We start from the raw sequence: 25,179 nt of genomic DNA, 5'->3' as shown, positions 1-25,179 counted from the left end.
TAATTTTTTACTTCTCTAAGGAAATAGGATTTATTACATTAATGGATGTCTGTGTGTTAGATTCTGTCAACCAATAGATTCTGTTAACAACAATCTTAAAATCAGTTTTCATTACAAGACCAGAATTTTTTTGTGCGAAGGCATTCAGGACTGTGTTTTTCTTCATCCATCTTTCTTTACTTCAGCCACTGCATTTGTTTAGGGAAGTTCCAAAAACTTTTTCCAGATGTAATATTATGTTAGAACCCCAGAAATAACCTAATTGAAAGAAAGAAAGAGTTAAAAAAAAGTAAAAGTAGTGTTTTCCTGAATTTAAATAAAATGTTGTTACCAAGCAATGCTTTTAATTGTGATTTAAAACATCACTTTGATGGGTGAAGAGGTCACAGTTTGCTATGATGCAGAATACTTGAAATATAAAGCACACGTTGCTCTATGCACACGGAGGAACACAGCGTGGCAAACTAAGGGCCAAATCTTGTCCTCCTAGATAAACATTACTAAAACGCTCTGAGAGAGTTATTAAAACACTCTGAGAGCAGAGTTTCATTATTTTTCAACCATTTTAAAGCATATCAGAAGCAAAGAGAACAAAGTTTTCTAAGCACCAGATCTGGTTAGATTAATTTGTTTTCCTAGAACAAAACCCTTAAAAGTAAGACTATAACTTCGTTTATATTAACAATCTAATATAAAATAAATGTTAACCAGCAAATGTCTGAAGTTTTGGCTCTGCAAATATCAGGATTACGAAAAGTGCTCTGTGGGGTGCTCCAGGGAGGAGATCACATTTTGTTTGCTACTGGTATTCAGAACTGCAGCAGAGGCAAGTAAAGTTCTAGTATTTCTTGATGGATAAAATTTTGATATGAAGGATGGCAAGCACAGGATACAGAAAGTGTGGTTACTCTACAGCAAATCATTTATAGAGGCTTTAGAGTACAGATGAGTTAATAGGCTAATAAAGAAAGTGATAGCAAGGACACTTTTTAGGTAAACTGAAGACAGATAGAAATCCAAAGAGGACTAACTGTAGGCATCTGCAGCAGAACACTCCATCAGCAGCTGAGAAGAGCTGATAAATGAGTGCTGAAACATCAGTGTGGCAGGTGCAGGAATTAACGCTGAGCCTTGGAGAAAATCTGAAGCAAGTTTCTATTGATCAGAAATATTGTAAAACAGATTAACATAAAATCAGACAATTATAAAAACATTCAGCTTCAGGATGATATTGGAAGTACCATATCTCAAGGCAATACGGACACTAATAGGGGAGGACAAGACACAAGACAGATGATTCCAACGCATGAGAGCCCTTATGTAAACATTTAACAAAAGGCCACCGGGTTTGCAGAGTAGACTCCTTATGAAGCACAGTGTAATAAAAACATATTTTAAATTGTAGCTTTCCTGTTTCATGCACCTTTATGCAGGAAATCACTCACACAGGAACTTACATTTAAAACCAAAGGAGTTCCTCCTTACTTTTCCCTCAGGATAAAACATTCAGCTCCTAAAGTAAAAGAGGATTTCAGAAATCCACTTGAACCCATGAAGACCCACAAGAAAGCCTCTGCACCTCTTCCGCACCTCTTTTGGCAACACAGCCATTGGAGGCCACGCAGTTCCCTTCCGCAGAAGCAGACTTGCTAGGTCAACAGTACCAAAACTAGTAGCACCTATGCTGGGTGCATTCTGAGAGCAGATCTAGAGCTGAAAGCCGGCTTGGAGGCATAAAACTTTGAGAGCTATCTAACATTATGCTGTTGTGAGGTGAAAGATGGAGACAGAGGAGAGCTATGCTGCAGAGATGTTGCTGCTGGCCTCTGTGATTCTCTGCTCTGACTCCGGCTGGAATCTGCAAGTCCCAGATCAGGCCACTCTTAGCAGAAACAAAGGAGAACAAACTTCTCTAGATGGGAAATACAGTTGTTTAGTATTTTTAATGTGGATATAATTGACTTGCCTCTGTTTAAAAAACATATATATATTACAGTAATGCAAAGCACATTAAGCCTAAAGCAAAAGGAGAAGTAGGGAAACTGTTAACAATGATTTTTGAATTAAAATACTGTGAGGTTGCTGTGAGATACAGGTGGCTTGAGTGACCCTAACAGTGGTTAGAAATGATTCAGATCAAATGGAGGAATGGAACTGAAAGGAATCCTATAGCAAGGCTGTTATCTTCCCTCAGTGATACTGAATAATTTTGCAGTGTTTTGAAGTGCTAAAGTAGTGCCCATGCATTAGCTGAACAACTCACTTTAGAAAAATGTACATGATCCAAAGTTCACTGAAGTCAATGGAATGTGTAATTTTAATTGCAAGCAAGAACAAAATGTTCACTGAAAATATTTAATACTTTAGGAATATTCCTTTAGCCTGATTTTTTTACCAGACAAAAAACAAGCAACACTACCACCCAAGTCAACATATTTTCTTCATGTTCTGTGCTGATATTGCACATTGTATCTGTACATCTATATTATCTGTTTCATCAAATTTTTAGTATACTATAAATACCAAAAAATAAATATCTTATTATATGTTGTTTTTCTTATATATTAATTCAGATAATACGAAAAGCTCCTATTAGACTGCTCTTCCATACATTTACATTTAAGCAAATGCAATATTTCATGTCAATAGGTTCAAAAGTCAGACCTGCACATAACTGTTGAGTATTGCTGCCACCTTCAGGAAACTCATGATAAAAAAGCCCCCAACACATTAATTAGAAGAGTAAAGGGAAATAGATCAGAGATTTGTGATGATGCTTGGTTGTTATGTTTTACTTCAAATAGAGATATTAATTTTCATAATGGCATATAAAGCTAATTTTATTATTCTCATCTGCCAATAAGAAAGTAAGTTTCCAATGTTAAGAGATTTGCCTAAGGCCATTAAGAGTCAGTGACACATATGTCTTTTGCTCCTTGAAGCTTCACCTAGAAAAATGTGGGCACAAGCAAATCTTTTGACTGTAATTTGGAAATTCATATTTTCATTGAAGCTTATTTTGTCTTTGATTCATTGAGGCAGTTATTCAGCATTTCAATGTAGATTTTATCTGCTGTACTGGACCTCCGTTCTACTAGTTACTCCTATAAGGAAAATGTAGGTTGCTCAAGCCTTGCTTTTTTCCTTTTCCAATAATGTACAGAGTATCTATTGCAAACTTCTTCATAAAATATATGTAGAAAAATCAGTCTGTAAGTCCACTATGTGAAATTTTTTCACCAATAAAATTCCTAATTGTTATTGTACAGGATGGTTCTGAGTTGATGCTTTACAATGTTATGCGAGAGTGCTACTGATTTCCTGCCAGTTTCCAGTCAATTGTTTTCCTCAGAAGTAAGAAATCAGGAATAGCAATGTAAGATCTTCACTCTTTATGAAGTATTAGCATAAGTAAAAGTATAATTCTGCATCAAATACAGAAATTGACCCAACTTTTATTTTTTGTTTCTTGTAAGAGCTTGCCTGTGACTTATCTTGGCTTAGGTCTCACTGGTAAGGTACAAACTCATCTGATGTAGCTTTAGACTAAAGTCATGGTTGTTTAAGATTTTTTTAACTGAACACATGTAAATTCTATGTACATGTTTTAACACAGGCCTTGTAAGTGGAGCTGAAAGTACTAAGTGATCCAACCTGACACTCTCATGTGCATTCACCAACAATTTCCTCAATTTTTTTTTTTTTTATTAAAGAAAACGTGTAGCAATGGATTAGTATTTCCCTAGAGTGCACAGGGACAAATGCAGGGACTCTGAAATGGAAAATTTCCCTTGGAGATTATTTAAAAGGACTTTTCCATCAGCAGTAAGATTTTAAGCAGTTTCCTTTGATTCTTATGACTAGATTAGGATCTAATGAGCGATCAAAATGTGCTCATTGTTTCTCTAAATTTGGGAAACTTAAAAGGGATATCATAATCAACAAAACAGGGCAGAAGTGGAATCATCCCAAGCATATGCATGCAAATAAAGAAGTGCCTAGGGGACAGCATTTTGAGGAAAGCTTTCATGCTCTTTCTGGGAAATCAGCATGCTGGGGTGCCTCCCTGAAGGGCCTGTACAGTAACGTGCACAGCAAGGGGAACAAACAGGAGGAATCAGAAGTCTGTGTACAGTTACAGGGCTACCATCATACTGGGATCATGGAGATGGGGCGGGATAGTTCATATGGCTGGAATGCTGCCAAGGATGGATACAGGATCTTTATAAAGGGCAGGCTGGAATGGTGAGGAGGGGGAGTTGTCCTGCACGTGAGAGAGCAGGGGGAGCGCCTGGAGCGCTGCCTGGGGATGGGTGAGAGGCCAACTGAGAATTATGGGTCAGCACTAGCAAGCAGACCAATGTCAGCAACATTATGTTGGGTATCTGTTACAGATCACCTAATCAGGAAGGAGAAGTACATGAACCTTCCTCAGACAATTAGAAGAAGCCTCACATTCACAGGCCTTGATCCTCACAGGGGACTTGAGCAGCCTATGGTCTGTTTTGGTATCATAGCAGGGCACAAGCAATCCAGGAGGTTTGTCCATGCATTGATGGCAAATTCCTAACATAGGTGATCAAGGCGGTAAAAAGGGGAGATGCTCTGCTGGATCTCATACTTATAAACAAGCGAAGACTGGTCAGGGATGTGAAAGTCAGGGAAGCCTTAGCTGAAGCAGCCACGAGACGGTGGAGTTCAGGATCCTGCGAGGAAGGAACAAGACAAAAAGCAGGATCACAACCCTGGACTTCAGGAGAGCAGGCTTGTTCAGGGATCTGCTTGGAAGAATCCAATGGGAGATAGCCCTGGAGAGAAGAGGGGTCCAGGACAGCTGGGTGATATTCAAGGATCACCTCTCCAAGCTCAAGAATGATCCATCTCTGCAAGCAGGAAATCAAGCAAAGGTGGCAGGAGGCCTGCATGGATGAACAAGGAGCTCTTGGCAAAACTCAGACATAAAGAGGAAGTGTACAAGCGGTGGAAGGAGCAACAGGTGAGTGAGCAGGGTTATAGAGACACGGTCCAAGCATGCAGGGACGGGGTTAGGAAAGCCAAAGCTACCTGGAGTTGAATCTGGTGAGGGGCATGAAGGCCAGTAAGAAAGGCTTCTACAAGGACCTAAGCAACACAAGGCAGGCTAGGGAAAACGTGAGCGTGCTGCTAAATGGGGCAGAGGACCGGGTGACAAAGGACATAGAAAAGGCAGAGACGCGGAATGCCTTCTTTGCCTCAGTCTTTACTGGCGAGACCAGCCGTCAGCAGTCGCAGGTCCCTGAGACCAGAGGGGAAGTCTGGAGCAATGAAGACTTAGCCCTTGCTGGAGGGGGATCGGGTTAGGGAGCGCTGAAACAGAGACCTGATGGGATGCACGCACGAGTGCTGACGGAGCCGGCCAGTGTCACTGTGAAGCCACTCTCAGTTCTCTTCAAAAGGTCATGGCGACTGGAAGAGGCTCCTGAGGACTGTAAGAGAGCAAATGTCACGCCTATAGTCAAGAAGGGCAAGAAGGAGGATTTACTCCTACTATTAGCTGTAATGAAGATTTCTCCGTTGTTCATGGATTTCTCCTCTGTGAACTCTTACATTGGAGGAATATTTTATTCTTATAGAAATTTGGAAGAAACTGGTCCCAAGGTTGGCAATTCAAAATCTGGGACATGTTCAAGGTAGGAAGAGAGAATCTTCTTATTAATCATCAAGTACAGAAATTCTCTGTAATATTGAAATGACTGACATCCCTGTAATATTTCACAGTTTGAAACTTATGTCTACCTTATATGCTACAAGGTACAAACAGTAGACATTTCATGAATTGGCACATTTGTTCTTCCTTTAATTATCCTCTAACTCCTCTATCTAAATAACAGCGGCAGAAGTCAGCACTGTGATGTTCTAAGAAGTCTGAAATCCTGAGAGAACTTGTTCGTATATCATGTCTTTCTGAGCTAGGGTTAGGAGCCAGGAGTTTTCCTGTCTGGACAACTAGGGAGAACACCTGGAATATTTTTGTCATTGAGATGGACGGCTGGCTATAGAAGACAACTAAATTGCACCCGTACGAAATCCACACGAGCAACTTCACAGCGACTGCAACTTCCCTCATGTGACTGACACGCATGTAAAAATAATGCACTTTAGAGTAGTGTTGCTTGCTCTGTAGTAGCACCCTCATAAGACACCTGCCTTTATGCTCCCTAATGATCTTGCCAAATGGCACCTTCGATCTGCCAGCTCTGCTGAAGAAGCGCTCCAGGTCCCTGGTAGTCATTAAATATGCTGCAAAAGCAGCTGGATGAAACGCAGGAGGTGGAAGAGGGTAGAAAGAAACTGAAGGATTTCAGAAGCACCACAGGTACCATGAAAACATCTTGCTATGATGCCACTACAATCATAATTCTTTACAGCACTTTATGAGATAGGAAAGGTATGCTAACATGAAGGACATTAAGGATGAGGGACCCTGACTGTTATGTTACTAGGCCTATTTATTCCATACTGGCCAAAAAATTGAGATGCTGTCACTTCGATCAGCACTTGTAGTAAAATAATAGGTACAAAGAGAAGAATTAGAAATGTTGTACCACAGTGTAGCACTTATCAGTTGGTACCTGGAGAGAAAGCGAGCTTCTCTGTTGCCCTTGAAAGAGGGGCCTGGCATAGGCCAAGAATAAGCTGCTGCTGCTTGTAACTAGCGCCAGACAGTGCACTTGGAAGACCTGGAGATTGCAAGGCAGAGCCAATAAGACTCCGGTTAGTTTACTGAAGATCCTTTTTCTTTGCAAGCTGCAATGAGCGTAGCAATGAAACAGACAACTGTTTTGTGGGTGCCTGAGGGCACTGGCCACTTGCAAGAGCTTTAGAGAACAGTGTTAGAGATACCAGACACGCTCCATGGCAGTGGAAAATCTTGTTTCTGAGGAACTAACAATAAGATTGGTTGTGTGTTTCAGCTCCTGAATCATCACTGTTTAACACAAGTATTGCATTTCACGTGTTTGACCACAACTCGGTAATAGTTCTACTGTGCGAGAGCGGATACCTGTATCTAAGTAGAGCTCTATTAACTGAAGGGACTACTGATCCACTTACAGAAATATTTCATTACAGATCACCATTACTGACACTATCAAAATCACTAGAAAAATAAGAGTAAAGGTTGAAAATTGACATTTAAGTATCACCTTACATGCAGGCACTGTAAACCATAATCTGTCCAGTATGTATGTCAGCTACAACACATCTCTGGCTTGTTACAGCTAAGCTACTGGAAAATGATTTCAAAACCAAACGTTTTCACAGTTCTCTGTTGTGCATTAATTTGTATGTAGAATGGAAAAATTCTCCTTTGGTGTTTTATAGTATTTCCTCTTTCCCAGGATAGGAGGATCACAGAACAACATCTTGCCATGCTTATTTTTAAGACATTCTGCTCCCCTGTTGATGTGAATCGAGAGCAACTACGCTAGCGTATTCCTTTGGTTTCAGCGGAAAACCTACGCCATACTAAAGCATCGGGGCACCTGGTTTCCCATGGGAATGAGGCTGGGACAGGCCTTGAGTCCTTATGGGCCAAACTGAAGATACGTAAAATTAGCTGTGCCTGAACGTTTCATGAACACCACGTTTCTTGACAAACGCGTGCCAGCTCCCCAGGCCACGGCTTTCCCCTCACTGTCGCCTGGGCGCGGAGAGCAGGGTGCTTCGTCTGGCTGGAAAAGAGGCAGAAAGGGCAGATCCCCGCTTATTCGGTGTCTGCGCCGTTCCTCTCATTTACGTAGTTCAGCCGGCAACGCAGAAAACACCCCAACGCGCTGCAACCAAGAGAAGGACCAGGCACGCCGAGAAGGAGTTGAACAGCCCTGGCGAGGCCCAGGCGGCGGTTTCACGCAGCGCACCCACCGCGGGCCTGCTGCCTCCGGGTGCGCAGGGACGGCGGGGACCCCTGCCCGGCCTCAGCGGGCTCGGGACGACGGGGATGCGGACCAGGGAGGGGGCGGCCCGCAAGCCGCGGCCGGCCGCAGCCCGCCCGCCCGGCAGCGTGCGGCCCTCCCTCCCCGCCACGCCGCCGGCCTCTCGCGATGTTGCTAGGGGCCCTGCGAGACTCGGCGGCGGGCGCCGGCGGTTGCTACGGGCCGCGGCGCAGGGCGAGGCGGCGGGAGCCCCGGCGAGGAGGGCAGGCACCGCCGCAAGGTGATTCCCCCCCCCCCCCCCGCCGTCTCCGGCCGCGGCGGGCTCCGCGCGGGCTGCGGGGGGAGCGGGGGGATGGATGTGGCCCGGCGCTGCCGCAGCGAGAGCCGCGCTCGGGCGGCGCCCCTCGCCCCTCCCCGCGGGGCCGGGCGGGCTGGTGGCGGGGTGCCGGGAAGCAGGGCGGTGCGCGGCGGGTGCGGGGGCTCGGGGCTGGCGAGGGGGACGGGGCCCGGCCTGGGAAAGCGGGTGAAACGATCGGCGATGAAACCTGGGAGAAGTAGCGGCCTTTAAGCGGTCGTGTTTGAGCTGGAGTCAATAGCTCGTGGCTGAAATTAACACCTTGCTGTTGGGAACCTCGCCTCGGGCATGACGCGGGTGTTCAGGGCCGTGTCGGGAGGAGAAATACCCTCCTCCGACAGGAAACTTTTGCCATCAGCCTGTCGTTTTTAGGGCAGTCTTTCCCTTTGATGTTCTGGGACAGTTTCTGTAAAATAAGCTTGAATTAAAAAAAAAAGGGGGGGGCTCAAGTTGCACCAAACGAGACTTGGTATAATGCTTCTTAGAGGGAAGAAACGGCGATTTAAATTTTCTGGGAAACTGCCTGGGGAACGTGCCCGCGGAAAAAACACAGCACAAATGACCTTTGCAAATGAGCTGTAAGAGAAGTATCTGTGCTGGTGATTATGTAGGTCGAATAACGCTTTTCAGAGCAAGCTAGAGATGAAGCTGCTGCGCTCAGGATTTCTGTCTGTAAACAACTGGGAACAGTGCTTCGCGTTGCTCGCTAGCCCATAGCCAGATACTTACGCGTTTTAAAATGTCTAGCTACACCAAAACCCTAAGTGAAGTTTTTTGCAGGGTAATACGATAGCAAAGTCAAAATGCAAGATTTATGAGAGTGATTTATTTAGACCTAAAAGTACACTGACTTTGATTAAATGTCTAGAGACTAGAATTTATAAGAAAGAGGGACTGCAAACCAGGGAATTGGGAGAATGTCTCAAGAGACTTAATTTTTTATTTTAATACTATTTCTGGTAAGATGATTAAGTTAATTCTGAATTATATTTGATCAAAATAAAATGTTCAGCAACTGTGCTGCTTACTGTGGAGAACTGCTAAATCAGCCACCCGTTAATGTTCAATAAAGGGCAACTCCTCCCATTGGTGCTATATGGCTTTGGTTATTTTTCTGTTAGTTAACAGTATTTAAGTCTGAATAAGTGATGTATTATGTTGTCTCTTCCAAGTGTGCATATCATTTATTCGCAGGTGTTCAGAAGGTTTTGATTGATCTTATTTTTTAAAAAAAGGTCTCTAAATCATTCAACCTCAAATAGGTTAGAAATATAGACGATGTAACTGCCCCGGAGTTGGAAGTATTTCTTGATGTATTAAAAAAAGTTAAAGCTATTAACTTAAATTAAATAATTAATATAGAAATTGAGCTTTTTTTTTTTTAACTGTAGAAAATTGAACTGATAAGACACCATCTTCTGGACTTGACTGATACTTCCAGTTTCTATCTGCTGATGCTCCCATTTTTTCCCGGTAATGGTAGTGTTGAATTGGCAGGTCTCTGTCAGGGCACTCTGCTGTTGATTACCACAGGGAAATTAAACGGCTTTGATGATTTTGCTTGGCCCCTTCCACCATGGACACTGCAGCAGCCCTGAGTGGGGGGATCCAGAAATCAGAACTGGGTAGTAAGAGAATATAAGAAGTTGTTTAGGGGTTTCTTACCAAGATATAGTGGTTCCATCAGTGCAACCTCCTTTAAAACTTGTTTTCTTTGTTTGGTAATTACAGTGGAGTCTTGTGCCTGTTAGATGAACATGTCCAAAATAGTCAGGATTTTCTTAATGCAATATGTGGGTTGAGAATATTGTACTGTGGGAACAGGAGATTCATTAAAACTGATTTGATTAGTTTGAATCTAGTTTGTCTGAAGATAGGCCCCGTCAGAAAAGAGGACCACAGACAGAAAGTATTTGATAGAGAATACAGTCTCATACTGTTCATAACAGGAAAAAAGTGATAAGTTAGGCTTTGATACTTTTCTTAAAATTTTAAGGAGAGGAAGAAAAAACCTTCTGAGAAATATGAAAGCATATTATTCTTATATTTACTTCATACAGATGTCTCACTTTACAAATGAAGATGAAGCTCTGTTACAGTCTATGCTTAGACAATTGCTGCAGAGTGTGAAGGAAAAAATCACAGGAGCCCCATCGGTAGAATGTGCAGAAGAGATCCTCTTGCATTTGGAGGAGACCGATGAAAATTTTCACAAGTAAAAATATTTTTGCTATTTTCAGTGCTTTGAAAGGGGTTAAATGTGTTTAACTATATTATTAACAGGAAATAGTTACAATTCTTATTGATGTGTGTGAATGCAGAATTGATCAACCACAGGAAACTAAGTATGAAAATACGTATGCAAAGATGTTAATTTAGAGGGTAAAGTGAATTTTGCTATTTTTCAAAATTTTTTTCCTCTCGGTAATATGTTATTTTGACAGTAATGACAATTCATTTATGAGAGAGAAACTCACAAAAACTAGCTAACTTGGCCAACTCGAACGTACGAAATGCACAGGCAAACAGAAGCTAGAAGAAATCCTAACTGAAGAATGTCAGTCAATATTTTTAACATCTGTTAGGCAATACAGTTTTGCTTGTTAGAGTAAAATAAATTTTCAAAAGGCTGCTTGGCTGCCAGCTTTAATTGTTCTCTGTGGCCAATACTATTCAATCCTTTTATATCTTACCAGATAGTTGTTATTTTTAATGCACGTTGTGATAAAGCAGAAATATAGCCCCTTTACATTTTTATTAAACCAAGCTTGGCAGTGTGATCCCACTTAGATGCTATCTAGACTGTCCTGAACCTACAATCCTCTTTCCTTTCCGCAGTAGTCTAATATGTTCCTAAGCTACAAGACATACAATATTTTTTTACTACACAAGGGATTTTTAGGACAAATATAAGGTGTATCAAGAGAATTTCAAGCTTAAATGACCTTAAAGACATTTTAATAAGGACAGAGTTCTGTGACCTGATTTCTTCTGGAAAAGCTGACTATCTGCCAATTATTTCAGAGGAGTGGCATTAGCTATCCTCTCTTAAATTTGTCTAGTTTTAGCATAGCTCTGTCAGTAGTGGAAGTTAGGCAAAAGTGAACAAGTGAAATAGTTAAATTTTGGATAAACCCTAGTTCTGTCATTTTAACTCTCTTGTATTTGTATCTTCAGATGATAAATGCTTTATATTTTAGTTCATTTTAAATTTGTTTTGCATATTGCAGCAGATAACACTTTTAATATTTTGGCAATCATTCAGAATTCGAGTACTGGGTTACTAGGTGACAAATAAAAGCATAAAAAAAGCTGGTTGAAAATACATCCAAATTAAAAATGACATGTATTTTTTTGAAAGTAACACATTTTCATTCACGCGAAGACGTACCTAGTAAAAAATATCAGGTTTGTCAGTATGTCTTCTGAACAGCTACTACAAAAATACCCAATATGAGGGTTCTCTGTTTCCACAACTGGTGTAAAAATGCATAGCTTCTCCATGTAGAACAGTGAAACCATGGCGTCCATTATTCTCTCCAGTATATTACGACATCGGGGATTACAGGGATATTTAGTCTTCATGAGAGAAGTTTTATCTTATGTATAAATTAAGGTCAGTGATGCTTCAAATACCGAAAGGGAGCATCACTGTCTGGTGTTGGAATATTTTTGGAGGCATTCTAGTCTTAGCATATTCATGATCTGCCGCAATATAGATTTTTTTCACGGAAGCTCAGAGAGGTCAAATGGAGATTTGTTAGTGATGCCGTTAGGAAACTTTCTGCTTGACTCTCACCCCAGCCCTCCAGATTGCGAGCTCCTTTATTAGCAGAATGTGCTTTTGCTTTGCACAATATACTGGTGCAGCTCTGCGTTTTCATCAGCAGTATTACTGAAGCACAATAACCATGGGGCAGAAATTTTATCAGATTTTGAGGCCTTTAATCTTTCTTCCTGCCTTGATGTGGAAGAAGGAGGAACATGGGGTCCTCAGAAAGCTAATAAAAAGGTGAGTTGAATCAAGTTCAAAATTTAGGTGCAGTGCTAGAAATCAGAACTTTTACTGTGTAAGTGGCATGGCTTGTGTTTTGTTTTTCTGTTTGTTTATTTTCTTAAATACTTAAAGTTTTCTTAGCACTTTTTTCCTGGTGCTTCCTTTGTAAGTTGTACCAGCTGAGTTTGATTTGCTTCTTCATGTAACGTAGTAGTTCTGTGAATGCTGAAACCCGTATTTTATTTTATTACAAACCGTTTTAATGGTGGTAGAATAATTAAAGATCAACACTATAACAGTGAGCAGACATAAACGTAGCGGCAAGCTAAGTGATACAGTCCATGTAGGGCTGATGATGTGTTTGCTGTGTATTTCAGAATGAGGGCAGTCACTGTAAAAATACATGTCCTGAAAATGTTACTGTCATAAAACGTATGAGAGAAAGTTTCACGAAATCTTTCATTCAGCAAGGAATAATGTGCAATTTCATTGCAAAAGCTGGCCTTGAACACAAATGAAAACACAAAAAAAATAAACATAAGCAGAAGAGTTGCATCTTTTTTGAGATATGTTTCTACTACCTTTATTAAGAACAGAAATGATATAAGAAGGGAAATGCATGGGAAATGAAAAAAAAAAAAAAAGAATTAGGGCTGTTTTATCTGATAGAACGTGGTGTAGGCAATCCAGTGAAAAATTATGTATCATGACACAAAAAAAAAAACCATAAAAGTTGTCTTTTATTTTGAGTGTAGTTTATTTTTTTGTAAATATCTGTGAAGGGAAAAAGCTGCTAGCTGTTATACCAGTTGTTTTTATTACATTTACATTTTATAGTTTTGAACTTTGTGTGTACAGAATGAACTGTTTCTGTTTTTTATCTAAGTGTACTCGCTGTGTATTGATGCTAATTCAAGTAAAGTACTTGCACATATGCATTTAGTATAATGAAAATATAATGATGCATCAACTATTTTAATATGATTACATTTTTCTGTGGATTGCTGCGTGCTTAATCCCTTATACAATTTGGAATATTAACAAAAAACCTGTTTAGATGTTCTGGACAGTATTTTAAAGCAATTTTTGCTGTTAAGATATTGTCTGAAGAGTAATGCCCAGTGAGAGATGTTCTTTATTTGAAATTCTCCCCTATTATTCTTTTTAAAAACTGTTATGTTTATATAAATATTTAATAGTAAGAATACAAAATGCTATTTTTAACCTTTAAACATGTGTTTGTAATCATAGCTAGCTAGTTTATCAGCTTGATTCAGTAAGACCTTTGGCATACTATCGTGACACACAGACTTTCATAGGCCTTAGATGCGTTCGTCTGTTAGAGTAATTTGTAAAGGGAATTTTCTGTGTTTCTTTTCATTTTTGTATGTAAACTGCACAAATGATACTTCCAAACAAGTGAGTATGCCTTAAGACAACACTATGTCAGCATCCTTCAATAAATTTTTATTTTAGAATTTTAAATTTTATATTTAGTGATATTTTATAATAATTGCCCACAAAATCTTAAGTTGTGTTTGGGCAGATTTTTACATTTAGAAGAAACATAAAGGGAAATTAGAAACTATTTGGTAATATTCCTTCATAGAATATGCTGATCAGGAATGTATTAAAGAAAATAATAGTTGATTGTGTTTTTTGCACAGCTGAAGTTTGTTTTCCTCTAAGTTGTGAATGCTTATGTTACGGTAAGAGATCTGGGAGGGAAAAATAGGGAAATATAATGTTGAAAATGTTTGAAGGTGAGCTCAAGGAAATGAGTTCCATTTTAATTTGGGATGTTTGTTGCAGCTATGAATTTGTGAAATACCTTAGACAATATATAAATGATACTCTGGGATCTGTGATTGAAGAAGAAGCAGAAAAATGTACTTCTGCTCAAAATCAGGGTGAAGTGTCTGGCTATGACACTCTTGTCCAACATGTTACTAAGAAGACCCGTGAATCAAAAGAGTGAGTATATACACATAAGTCACATTTTTGTTTCTTTTTGGTCTTTGGTCTTTTTCATTTTTTCTTTTTTAGAACTTATTTTGAAAATACAAATTCTGAACTGTAAGGGTAACAAAAGTGGTTCTTTTCTTTTAAATGTCAGTGTTAAGCATTTCAGATTTTCCCACTTCTTAGGTTGCAATTCATCATGCTTGTGCTCACACTAGAAATAAGAGTATGAACTATTGAATAAAAAGATTGATAGCAAATCTGTCAAGATATTGCGATATCTGGGATTGGAGTGGTAGGGGTACGATTTGAGAGAGAGGAGTCACTGCTTGGTGGTACTTCACTAGCTGTGTATTAAATTGAGTTGTGATGTGTAAGTTGGCCTAAAGGAGAAATTTTTTCTCAAGTGTTATGGTATGATTATTTCCTTAGATATGAATGGATATTATGCATGACAGTACTGATTTTAAAAAAAATTAAAAAAGTATTAGAATACATTTTTTAGAATATATTTTTTCTAAAATCCTTTCTTTGAGATTTACTCAAGTATCTTGTGAGAAGAGTATGTTTAGTCAGATCTGCTGTTATTGATGAGTATTGTCAATACTACAATAAGTATATTGTAATTCGAACCATCTTGCTTTGGATTTTAGTGTACATACAATGAGACTTTGGCAGTGCTACCTGTAGAACTGATAGGTGAACCAACCGTGTATAATTGTTCAAGGTTTTCTGAATGCCTGACTCGCAGTCAGATGTCCAAAAATCAAGGTTAATGTGGAGAGCAATATGTCAGCACATTACCAAGTGCCTGCACTCCAGATTCATAGGCTTGGGACACCTTAGGTAGTAAAGAAGTCTTATATAGAAAACCTTTGGGAACTCCAATTCAGTTCCTAAAATTTGCTTAGTCATCTGGTTCTTACAAACTCTCTTCTCTTCCTGTGGGGGTTAAAATAACTTTTCCTTGGAATATTGAGGCTGGTAGCTTTTCTACTGAACTCTCATGCTTGAGATTTCAGTTTTACATATGCAGATAGTTGTTATCGTTCTTTAATGCTTTCGTAGGTAGTACTAAAAAAATGGCTTTTATTAGGTAAAGCTTTTATTTCCAGAAAGTATGTGGAACTTTATTCTATGTATCACATTGCTTTTGAAGTTTCTGTTTCAAAGCAGGTGAAGGGAATAACATTAAATTGTAAAAATGACGGAATTCTCTCTCAATAAATCTGTCAATCTGAAGTTAAAAACTGGTTCAGAAATAGTGGCTCTTGCTACTTCAAACAACTTATTTTTCTCCAATCTGAAACAGAAATGTGCTTTGTCACAGCTGCTGTGATTCCAATCAGAGAAACAAACAAACAAACTGTATTAGAGTCAGCATTCATGTTAATGTGTTGTAGAGGAAGAAACAGAGAAAATTCATGTCTTTCACTTGTTTTAGCCCTAAAGTAATTTTATACAGTACTAAAGTTAAACTGTTTTTTCTTCACTCGTTTTTACTGCACAGTCTAAAATTCATCTCAGTCTCTCTTTGTAGTCGAGCTCAGATTTTACTGTGATGTCTATTGTTTATTATATATTCTTAATAAGAAAGGAATTAAAAAAATAATGGTATATGTCTATTTCATAAGATTTTATTTTCTGTTTGTTTCCAGAAGATTTCATATCTGGGATACAAAAAATAATAAAAAGAACTTAAATGAAACATGCTTTTATAGGGCCTTTTCTTGTCGCCTGGTCCCAAACGTTCTGAATCACAGAATGGTTGGGGTTGGAAGGGACCTCTGGAGACCATCTAGTCCCAACTCCCCGCTCAAGCAGGGTCATCTAGAACACACTGCACAGGACTGTGTCCAGATGGCTTTTGAGTATGTCCAAGAATGGAGACTCACTACCTCTCTGGGACACCTATTCTGGTGCTCAGTCACCCTCCCAGCAAAGAAGTTTTTCCTCAGGTTCAGACAGAGCTGCCTGTGTTTGAGTTTGTGTCTGCTGCCTCTCGTCCTGTTGCTGGGCACCACTGAGAAGAGTCTGGCCTCATCCTCTGGACACCCTCCCTTCACATACTTAGACACATTGATCAGATGCCCCTTCAATCTTCTCTTGTCCAAGGTGAACAGGCCCGCCTCTCTCAGCCTCTCCTCATAGGAGGGATGCTGCAGGCCCTTTGTTATCTTAGTAGCCCTTCACTGGACTCGCTCCAGTAGCTCCATGTCTCTCTTGCATTGGGGAGCTTGTAACTGAAGACAGTACTCCAGATGTGGCCTCACCAGGGCTGAGTAGAGGGGGAGGATCACCTCCCTGATTGAATCTCATGAGGTCTTGCTGTGATAATGTTGATGTTATTTCAGTATCATTCAAGGTTCAGTTTTTATTCTTTGTAATTGTTTTCTGGTGGTTAGGATGTATAAAGGTGCTTATGTAAAAAAATGCATTATGGAGGTTGACTCCTTAGGGAAATTATTTTTTTTGTACAGTCACTTATGTTTAGAAAATAGTTGATAATCAGTCACACTTGATTTTTATTTTCACCTTCACAATAGCTTTTAAGATGACTGTTTTTCAAATTATGTTCTCTATGTCTTTGTGTTTTGATGGTCAGGACCTTATGGTTCCTGTGCTCATTAAAGTTGATAGTAGAAGCTCCAATGAACTAAATATGTTTCAACGTATTGAGTCTTTAATTAGAGTCGAAGGAGCGCAATACAATAACTTATGTTATCTTTGGCTGACTTTAGGAAGGCTAAGGCCCAGTTGGAATTAAATCTGGCAAGGGATGTCAAAGACAACAAGAAGGGGTTCTTCAAATGCATCAAGAGCAAAAGGAAGACTAGGGAAAACGTGGGCCCGCTGCTGAATGGGGTGGGTGCCCTGGTGACGAAGAGAAGGCAGAGTTATTGAATGCCTTCTTTGCTTCAGTCTTTATTGCTATGGCCAGTCCTCAGGAATTCCAGACCCTGGGGACAAGAGAGGAAGGCTGGAGAAAGGCAGACTCTCCCTTGGTTGAGGAGGATCGGGTTAGAGATCTTTTGTCCAAACTTGACATCCATAAATCCATGGGCCCCGATGGGATGCACCCACGAGTGCTGAGGGAGCTGGCGGATGTTATTGCTAGGCCACTCTCCATCATCTTGGGAAGGTCCTGGAGATCAGGAGAGGTGCCTGAGGACTGGAAGAAAGCCAATGTCACTGCAGTCTCCGAAAAGGGCAAGGAGGAGGAGCCAGGGAACTACAGGCCTGTCAGCCTCACCTCCATCCCTGGAAAGGTGATGGAACAGCTCCTCCTGGAGGTCCTCACTAAGCACATGGAGGACAAGAAGGTGATCAGGAGTAGTCAGCATGGATTCACCCAAAGGCAAATCATGCTTGACCAACCTGATAGCCTTCTCTGATGGAAGGACTGGCTGGGTAGATGAGGGCAGAGCAGTGGATGTTGTCTACCTGGACTTCAGCAAGGCTTTGGACACTGTCTCCCATCACATCCTCCTAGGTAAGCTCAGGAAGTGTGGGCTAGACGAGTGGACAGAGGGAGGTGGCTTGAGAACTGGCTGGATGGCCGAGCTCAGAGGGTTGTGGTCAGTGGTGCAGAGTGTAGTTGGAGACGTGTAGCTAGCAGTGTCCCCCAGGGGTCAGTCCTGGGTCCAGTCTTGTTCAATGTATTCATCCATGACCTGGAGGAAGGCACAGAGAGCACCCTCAGCAAGTTTGCTGATGATACTAAACTGGGGGCAGTGGCTGACACACCAGAAGGCTGTGCTGCTGTTCAGAGGGACCTGGACAGGCTGGAGAGGTGGGCGGAGAGGAACCTCATGAAATTCAACAAAGGCAATTGCAGGGTCCTGCCCCTGGGGAGAAATAATCCCCTGCACCAGGACAGGCTGGGGGTTGACCTGCTGCAAAGTAGCTCTGCCGAGAAGGACCTGGAAGTGCTGGTGGACAACCAGTTAAGCATGAGGCAGCAGTGTGCCCTTGTGGCCAAGAAGGCCAAGGGGATTCTGGGGTGCATGAGGCAGAGTGTTGCCAGCAGGTGGAGGGAGGTGATCCTGCCCCTCTCCTCAGCCCTGGGGAGGCCTCACCTGGAGTCCTGTGTCCAGTTCTGGGCTCCCCAGAACAAGAGAGACATGGCACTCCTGGAGAGAGTCCAGCGGAGGGCCACCAAGATGATTAGAGGGCTGCGGCACCTCTCCTCTGAAGAAAGACTGCAAGAGCTGGGCCTGTTGAGCCTGGAGAAGAGAAGATTGAGAGGTGATCTCATAAATGTGTACAAGTATCTGAAGGGGGTGTGTCAAGAGGATGAGGCCAGCCTCTTCTCCGTGGTGCCCAGCGACAGGACAAGAGGCAATGGGCAGAAACTGAACCACAGGCAGTTCCCTCTGAACCTGAGGAAAAACTTCTTCACTGTGAGGGTGACGGAGCATTGGAACAGGTTGCCCAGAGAGGTGGTGGAGTCTCCTTCGCTGGAGATATTCAAAAGCCGTCTGGATGTGATCCTGGGCAATATGCTCTAGGTGACCCTGCTTGAGCAGGGAGATTGGACTAGATGATCTCCAGAGGTCCCTTCCAACCTAAACGATTCTGTGATTCTGTAAAATAAATAACAATAATCTTTTAAAAAAAACTAATTTGGAATAAAATACCAAAATCTTACAATGACATCTTTTTCGGAGGCAACTTTTATTTTGAATTATTTCCATGTGGAAATTATTACTCAATCTATGCAACTGAAAAAAATCCTGGTTTTGTTGTTTTGTGCGCATGATCTGTACACAGAACTTTGAATCAGAAGGTTGTATTCTCTTATGTTAGTTCTGCTCGAGGTTTATATCAGAAGAAAAGTTGTATGTAGAACTTGAAGAGGCATAAACAGTAGCAAGGATCAGAGCTGATCTTTTGTTTTCTTAGGGACAGGTTAGGTGCGTTCATATTGTTCCTTTTTAAGAACCTGTTAAAGTGCTAAGAACCTATATTGTTCCTATTTTATGTTAATAGTAGTTTCACTGAGTGGTTTTAGAAAGGCATAAAGGAGTTCTATTATAATTGTAAAATACAGTTATCTAAAATATCTAAGATATACGTGTGTTTTGTTGCTGATTTTGGATTTGTATTTGTTGTTTGTTCCTTCCTAGTCTTTCAGTGAGTTTGATTCTAAGTAGCGTTATACCATGCTCAGTTATTCATGATTTCATTTGTGATTTTTTTTTCTGTGCTATTTAATATTAAAATCATCTTTACTTTGAAGGTACAGAGAAATGATGCATGCCTTGAAGAATGTCATGATGGTTGTGGTAGAATCTTTGATTAACAAGTTTGAAGAAGATCAAATGCATAATAAGGAGCTGGATAGTAAAACAAAGAAAGAATGTCAAAGTGGTTATTATACGGACAACTGCTCTGACAGCGACTCCTCCTTCAACCAAGTACAATGTGTTATCTGTCTATGTTACACAATAAGCATTAAACTGAAAATGTGTTACACTCCTCCTGTGTAGTGGGTGGAGACTGAGAGGCAGCCCTAAGAAGTGATTCATCCTCCCTGTCTTTGATACCTATCCTAAAATGAATGGATTGATATTCTTCCACCCTTGAGTACTGAGTTTATACTAGATGCCTAACCTTTAGACAGTGTATGCTGGGTGAGAATCCTTCCCTATAATCTAGAGTACCTATTCAAGTATTATAAAAGAAAAAGACAAAGTAGTGATTGTGATTTTACTGTAGGAGTGAAGTAATATGCAGTTCATTCTTGACTATACTATATTATTTGCACTATATTATATTGCACTATACTATTTACTGAATGAATTATTTTAAGGTAATTTATAAGATAGAGCAAGCTTCTAAATAAAACATAAGCAAAATGTATAAAGCAATTCTGTAACTGTAAATTTAAATTTGACCAAACCTCAGAAAACATTTAGAATGTTGACTTTGATGTTAAGTTAGGATAAATGTTAAAATACTAATTATTAAAAGTAAATTAGAAATCAACAAGACTGATGATTTTAATCTTCTGCTGTTCATTTTAATAAGATATACTAATCATAATTTTAAATGCATATTACAGAGCTACACATTCATGAATCAAGAACAATTGCAGCTACTTGTAGAAAGGCTTGACCCTATTCAGCCTAAGGAAGTAAGTTTAAAGGAAAAAATAAAAATTTATTAATGCAAACAAATGTTTATGATATTTTGAAAAAAAGATTGCAGGTACATAACCATCTTACGCTTATGTATATGAGTGAAAGCTTGCCTCTGTTGGCTCACATGTCTTGGCTTCAGTGCGGTATTTCATTATTCGCATCTGTCTGGCTCAAAAGCAATTTGTTGCAACAAGTATCTATAGTACATGATTTCGTAATAGAAAATGAGCATTCTTTACTTTAGAAAAGGTTATATGAAAAATAAAATTGCTGATGCTTGGTTTCTTATATACATGCCCTTTGCCCTTCTGCATAACTTCATGTTGTCCTTTGTGATACCCTTATCGGAAAAGAGATATGCCTATTGATTTGCCAGCAAACTGCTGCCAAATGGAATATACAATGTCTAGGTTAGGTTTGCTTTTCTGGCGGTACTAATCTAGCTCTCTGACCGCTGCTCAACTGCTGATACTTTTGAAGCTTGCAGAAACGTGATTATTTTGAGAGCTCTCGCTTTTAGTGAGATTTGCTTGCAATCATTATTTTGAGAACTTTCTCTCAGTGAAATTTATTTGCAATTGTGCAGCAATTGAAGAAGTCATGACAGATGGGAACTGGTTGAAAATTGTGAACAAATAGACCTTGCTTTCCTAGAGAACCATGTAAAAATCTGATGCTATGAAATATCATTTTTACTTCCCTACAGTTGATTTGAGTAATATGAAATAAAAGACCAGATACTACATTTCTCTATAAATAGAACCAAAACAGATATTTAAGTTATTTAGGTTAAAAAGCTTATGAAAATTCAACAGTAGAACATGAAAAGTGTCTGGTACTCATTTTTCCTCTCTTCCTTACTGACTTTTTACAAAACAGCTAGAGTCAGTTGTGGCCTTTGAATGATAAAAGAAAATGGTTCTTATAAGAAGGTAAAACAGAAATAAACATAATCCTTCCATCCAGTACTGAAAACCTAATTGTATAAAATAGTTTTGTTACTTCTTAAAAATATGTGCTTTTTGTTCTTCTCACTGACATAGTGTTTTGTCCAAATCACCATAAGAGCATGGAGATATTTTGGAACTCCTTATCTGTTCTACAGCCAAGGCCTGTTCCTTCCTTCCTCCAAAATATATTGTAAGTTACTTATTTGAGAGGTTGCAGTTGACAGAGTTGTGTTGTTTATCTTTTTGACTGCTTCAGGTGCGTCAAGAAGCTTTGCAGACACTGTGCTCTGCCCCTCCCTCTGATATACTGAACTCTGAGAGTTGGCCCAATCTGCGTAAGCATCTAACGATGTCTCTGTCAGATCCTGATGCAACTTTCAGTGTAAGCTAATGCTCTGTATTCAGTCATCAGACATTTAGCTATAATAAAGAGTACTGAAGAGGAATATAAAGTTACATGTATATTACAAGTAGTCCAACAGTGTCCTAAGTCATTTGTTGCTATTTGCGTACATATCAGACGAACTGGTTTTAAAGGAAAAGAACTATTCCATCCTAATAAATCTTGACTTAAAGGTGGCTGCCACAGGATTTTAGAGGCACGAGTACTCCTTTATGTATTTTTAATGGGGAATTAAGAGGTTTGAATATCTTTTAACAAAGCAAAATGTAAAAACAGTCAACAAACTGTTCTGTAAAACATGTCATGTTAATATTTCCTGTTTAAGTCAGGTATGTACTTCAGGGCAGTGAAAAAGTGATGCTAATAATGTTGCACAGATGCTGATGAGGGAAAAATACAGTAGCTCTTAAAACTACTTTTAAACTGTTTATTCTGCAAATTAAGCCTTTTTTATTTGTTTTCTACTTTCAGTTTTAAAGTACTTCTGAAATAAATATAAGAGCTGCCTCAACTGCTGTCATGTATTTCTTTTTCATAGTTTATTAGGTCTACCGTTGGTTTCAAAACAATGCTAGTTTATAAGTCATTGGTATGTTTAGTAACATGAAAAAATAGCATTAATAAAAAAGTGCAGTAGTATTCCTGACCTCCTGCTTTGTAGATCAGTGAGGCTCTGTGTTGGTGCTATCAATTGTAGTATTGAAGTAAAATTTCCTTGGGACTGTACGTTTCCATGGTCGTAAACTCTGCATTTTCTTAAAATATGCTTCACATCAGTAGAGATATCTGAGCAATATGTAATATTAAGAGTAACATCACTACATATCAGTGATTTTGCAATACACTGCACATGTATGTGCATTATGTATGTGTTTATGTAATACATTGCTTGCTGACTCTTTTTCTCCCTCAGGAGAAAATTTTGAGGTTCTATGCAAAAACTTTTTCTTCATCTCCATTTAATATGACAAGAGAAGTCTATACAAGTTTAGGTAGGTGCACTAAATTATGTTTAAGATTTCCTGATTCTTGATCTTCCTGAAAATCGGTTACATCTTACTATGAAACAGTCTAATAGAGTCTGTTTTGCCACTCTTGTCACGGAAGTGATTGTTTTTTCTTCTTTTTTAGCAAAACACTTGGAGTTGTACTTTCTTTCTGGAGAATATTATCTTCCTATTTCTGCTGGTCTGGATGTATCTAACACAGACATAAATCGTTTACTAAAAAAGGTATAAATGAGCTTTCCATACCTTCTGTCATTATTTTTTTATTAACTGAAACACCATGCATTATTTATGTTTTAATTATAACCCTTACATTAACAGGTGCGCCTTTTAAATGAATACCAAAAGGAAGCTCCATCTTTCTGGATTCGTCATCCTGAAAAGTATGTCATCATTCAATAATGTATTACTGTTTCTAAATTTAATGATTTTTAACATATAACTAGAGACATATAATTAACAAAAGAGTGGTGCCAGGGTGCATAGATGACTGGTCGGTAATAAGGAGAAAAATAGAAATATGGGGGAAAGTGGAATAGGGAATTTGCACAGGAATAGTCATAGGTCAGATTAAGCTGCCTAGCTAGCTTTTAAAGTGTTTTGAATGCATGGTAACAAAAAATAATTCAGATATTTTACAAAGTATTAAGTATAATATTTTGCACTTAAAATATGCAATCATTTTGGAGAATAGTAGCATGTTGCTATTAAGTTTATTCCTTGTAACACTACAAGTATTAATAACCTTGTAAGGTCAAATTAAAGATAATATGGTTGATATTTACAGAATCACAGAATCGTTTAGGTTGGAAGGGACCTCTGGAGATCATCTAGTCCAACCTCCCTGCTCAAGCAGGGTCCTCTGGAGCATATTGTCCAGGATCACATCCAGACGGGTTTTGAAGATCTCCAGGGAAGGAGACTCCACTACCTCTCTGGGCAACCTGTTCCAATGCTCTGTTTACTCTGTTTACTTTAGTAAATTTACTATTTATCCAAACAATAAGAGGTTTACAGTAAATTTGCTTCTGAATGTTACTATTGGAAAGCTTTAACTGTTTTTTTTTTTTTCATTTTTTTCCTATTTGTGTCATAAGATATATGGAAGAAATAGTGGAGTGTACCTTGTCACTGTTGTCAGTAAAATGTAAGCCTAGTCATCCTGCATCTCCAGAGTTTTTGAGTCCAGTCTATTTCTTCGCTCTGCTAGATATCAAAGCTGTTTGGTTCAAAAAATGGACGGTAAGCAGAAAAAAAAAAATTGATGTCTGACATGCATCTTGGAGAGTTGATTTATGACTATTAGCATCATAGACCTACAGTGACCTGATAAGGACATGTAATGAGCACTGCAGTTGCGAAGGTCTGGTTTCTTATTATGTCCTTTGCCCTTTAACCCTACTCTCTCCTTCCGTTTTTGTTCAGTTACCAGTTTTTATAAAATTTCTGGGAAGTTTATGCTCTTTAAGACTTAAATGCCTTTGTCGTATTTGACTGAGCTCCACCAAAAGGTGCAAATGGTTCTGTGTAATAACTGATGAGCAAGAGAGGCATGAAAGTACAGGTATACATGATAGAATATACACAACTTGTTAATTTCCAGTGGACATTAGGGCATTCTGCAGCCTACCATGTATAACATTATAATTCATGATTTATGTAACATCGTATAAACATGTAGTCTAAAATTTTAGCATGGTTATTGATTTTGCTGTTTTACTGCATGTTCTACTACACATTGCGCAGACGTTTTCCTAATAGAATATGTATTTTTTTTTAAATTGTCATCTTACTATAGGACAGACAAAAGGTCCAAATCAGTGTAATACTGGTTTAGGCTAGCTGGAGTTTAATTCATCAAGCATGTTGCTGTGCATAGGATCCCTAATGGAACAGAACTGGAGATAACTTTAATTTTTATGTTCAAAAGTCAAACTATTTTTGAAGTTTGTAATAGTTATTCTTTGTAATTTTAGCATGCATATTACAGCAGAACAGTCGTGCTTAAACTTTTGGAAAAGAAGTATAAGTCTTTGGTAAGTCTACAATTATGGTTGTCATATTCTTCCTGGAACTTATTTTTGCTGTGTACATTGTAGTTTGAACTTTTCCCCCTTTTTCCTTTTTGTCAGAGCTGTTCCATGTTCTTTACCTAGATTAGTCTTTTTTATTTAATTTTTATTTAATTTTTGTTTTCATTAACTAAATCATTGTTAAATACAAAGAAAGGTATGTGACCTGATCTGAGTGAGGGGAAAATTGTATGCCTTATAGCAGGTGTTTATTATTTATTAATTCTCTATGTTGCATTCATATTACATTCATATTTAAAATTATTTCTATAAATGTGTGAAAACATAGCAAAAGATGGGTAAAAACTTGACATAAAAGCTATATGTTGAATTTACATTTTTGTTGGGAAGAGTCTCAAAACAAGTCATATTCT

General features: G+C 39.2%; 1 protein-coding gene across 7 annotated transcripts in view; it reads left to right on the top strand.

Annotated features, from left to right (window-relative positions):
* Window positions 1-8,058: 8,058 nt before the first annotated feature.
* Window positions 8,059-25,179, top strand: part of TBC1D32 (TBC1 domain family member 32) — an 88,637-nt gene continuing 71,516 nt past the window's right edge. For 6 of the 7 annotated variants that reach the window (XR_011140184.1, XR_011140183.1, XM_068938159.1 and 3 more), the window contains exons 1-11: window positions 8,059-8,193; window positions 10,329-10,483; window positions 14,078-14,239; window positions 19,470-19,647; window positions 20,295-20,366; window positions 21,580-21,705; window positions 22,640-22,718; window positions 22,858-22,958; window positions 23,055-23,116; window positions 23,831-23,975; window positions 24,710-24,769. Coding sequence is in view for 5 of the 7 variants with exons in the window: in XM_068938159.1 (XP_068794260.1) it covers window positions 10,329-10,483; window positions 14,078-14,239; window positions 19,470-19,647; window positions 20,295-20,366; window positions 21,580-21,705; window positions 22,640-22,718; window positions 22,858-22,958; window positions 23,055-23,116; window positions 23,831-23,975; window positions 24,710-24,769 (1,140 nt within the window). In the remaining 2 variants the exon portion in view is untranslated. Of the gene's footprint in view, window positions 8,194-10,328; window positions 10,484-12,062; window positions 12,281-14,077; window positions 14,240-19,469; window positions 19,648-20,294; window positions 20,367-21,579; window positions 21,706-22,639; window positions 22,719-22,857; window positions 22,959-23,054; window positions 23,117-23,830; window positions 23,976-24,709; window positions 24,770-25,179 lie in introns of those variants that run through there. The other variant, XM_009678228.2, reaches the window with a different exon arrangement.

Source organism: Struthio camelus, chromosome 3, assembly GCF_040807025.1.
Source record: "Struthio camelus isolate bStrCam1 chromosome 3, bStrCam1.hap1, whole genome shotgun sequence".
In the NCBI taxonomy this organism is placed as follows: domain Eukaryota; kingdom Metazoa; phylum Chordata; class Aves; order Struthioniformes; family Struthionidae; genus Struthio; species Struthio camelus.
The sequence above is the reverse complement of the archived record's forward strand: the minus strand, read 5'-3'. Positions and strand labels throughout refer to the sequence as shown.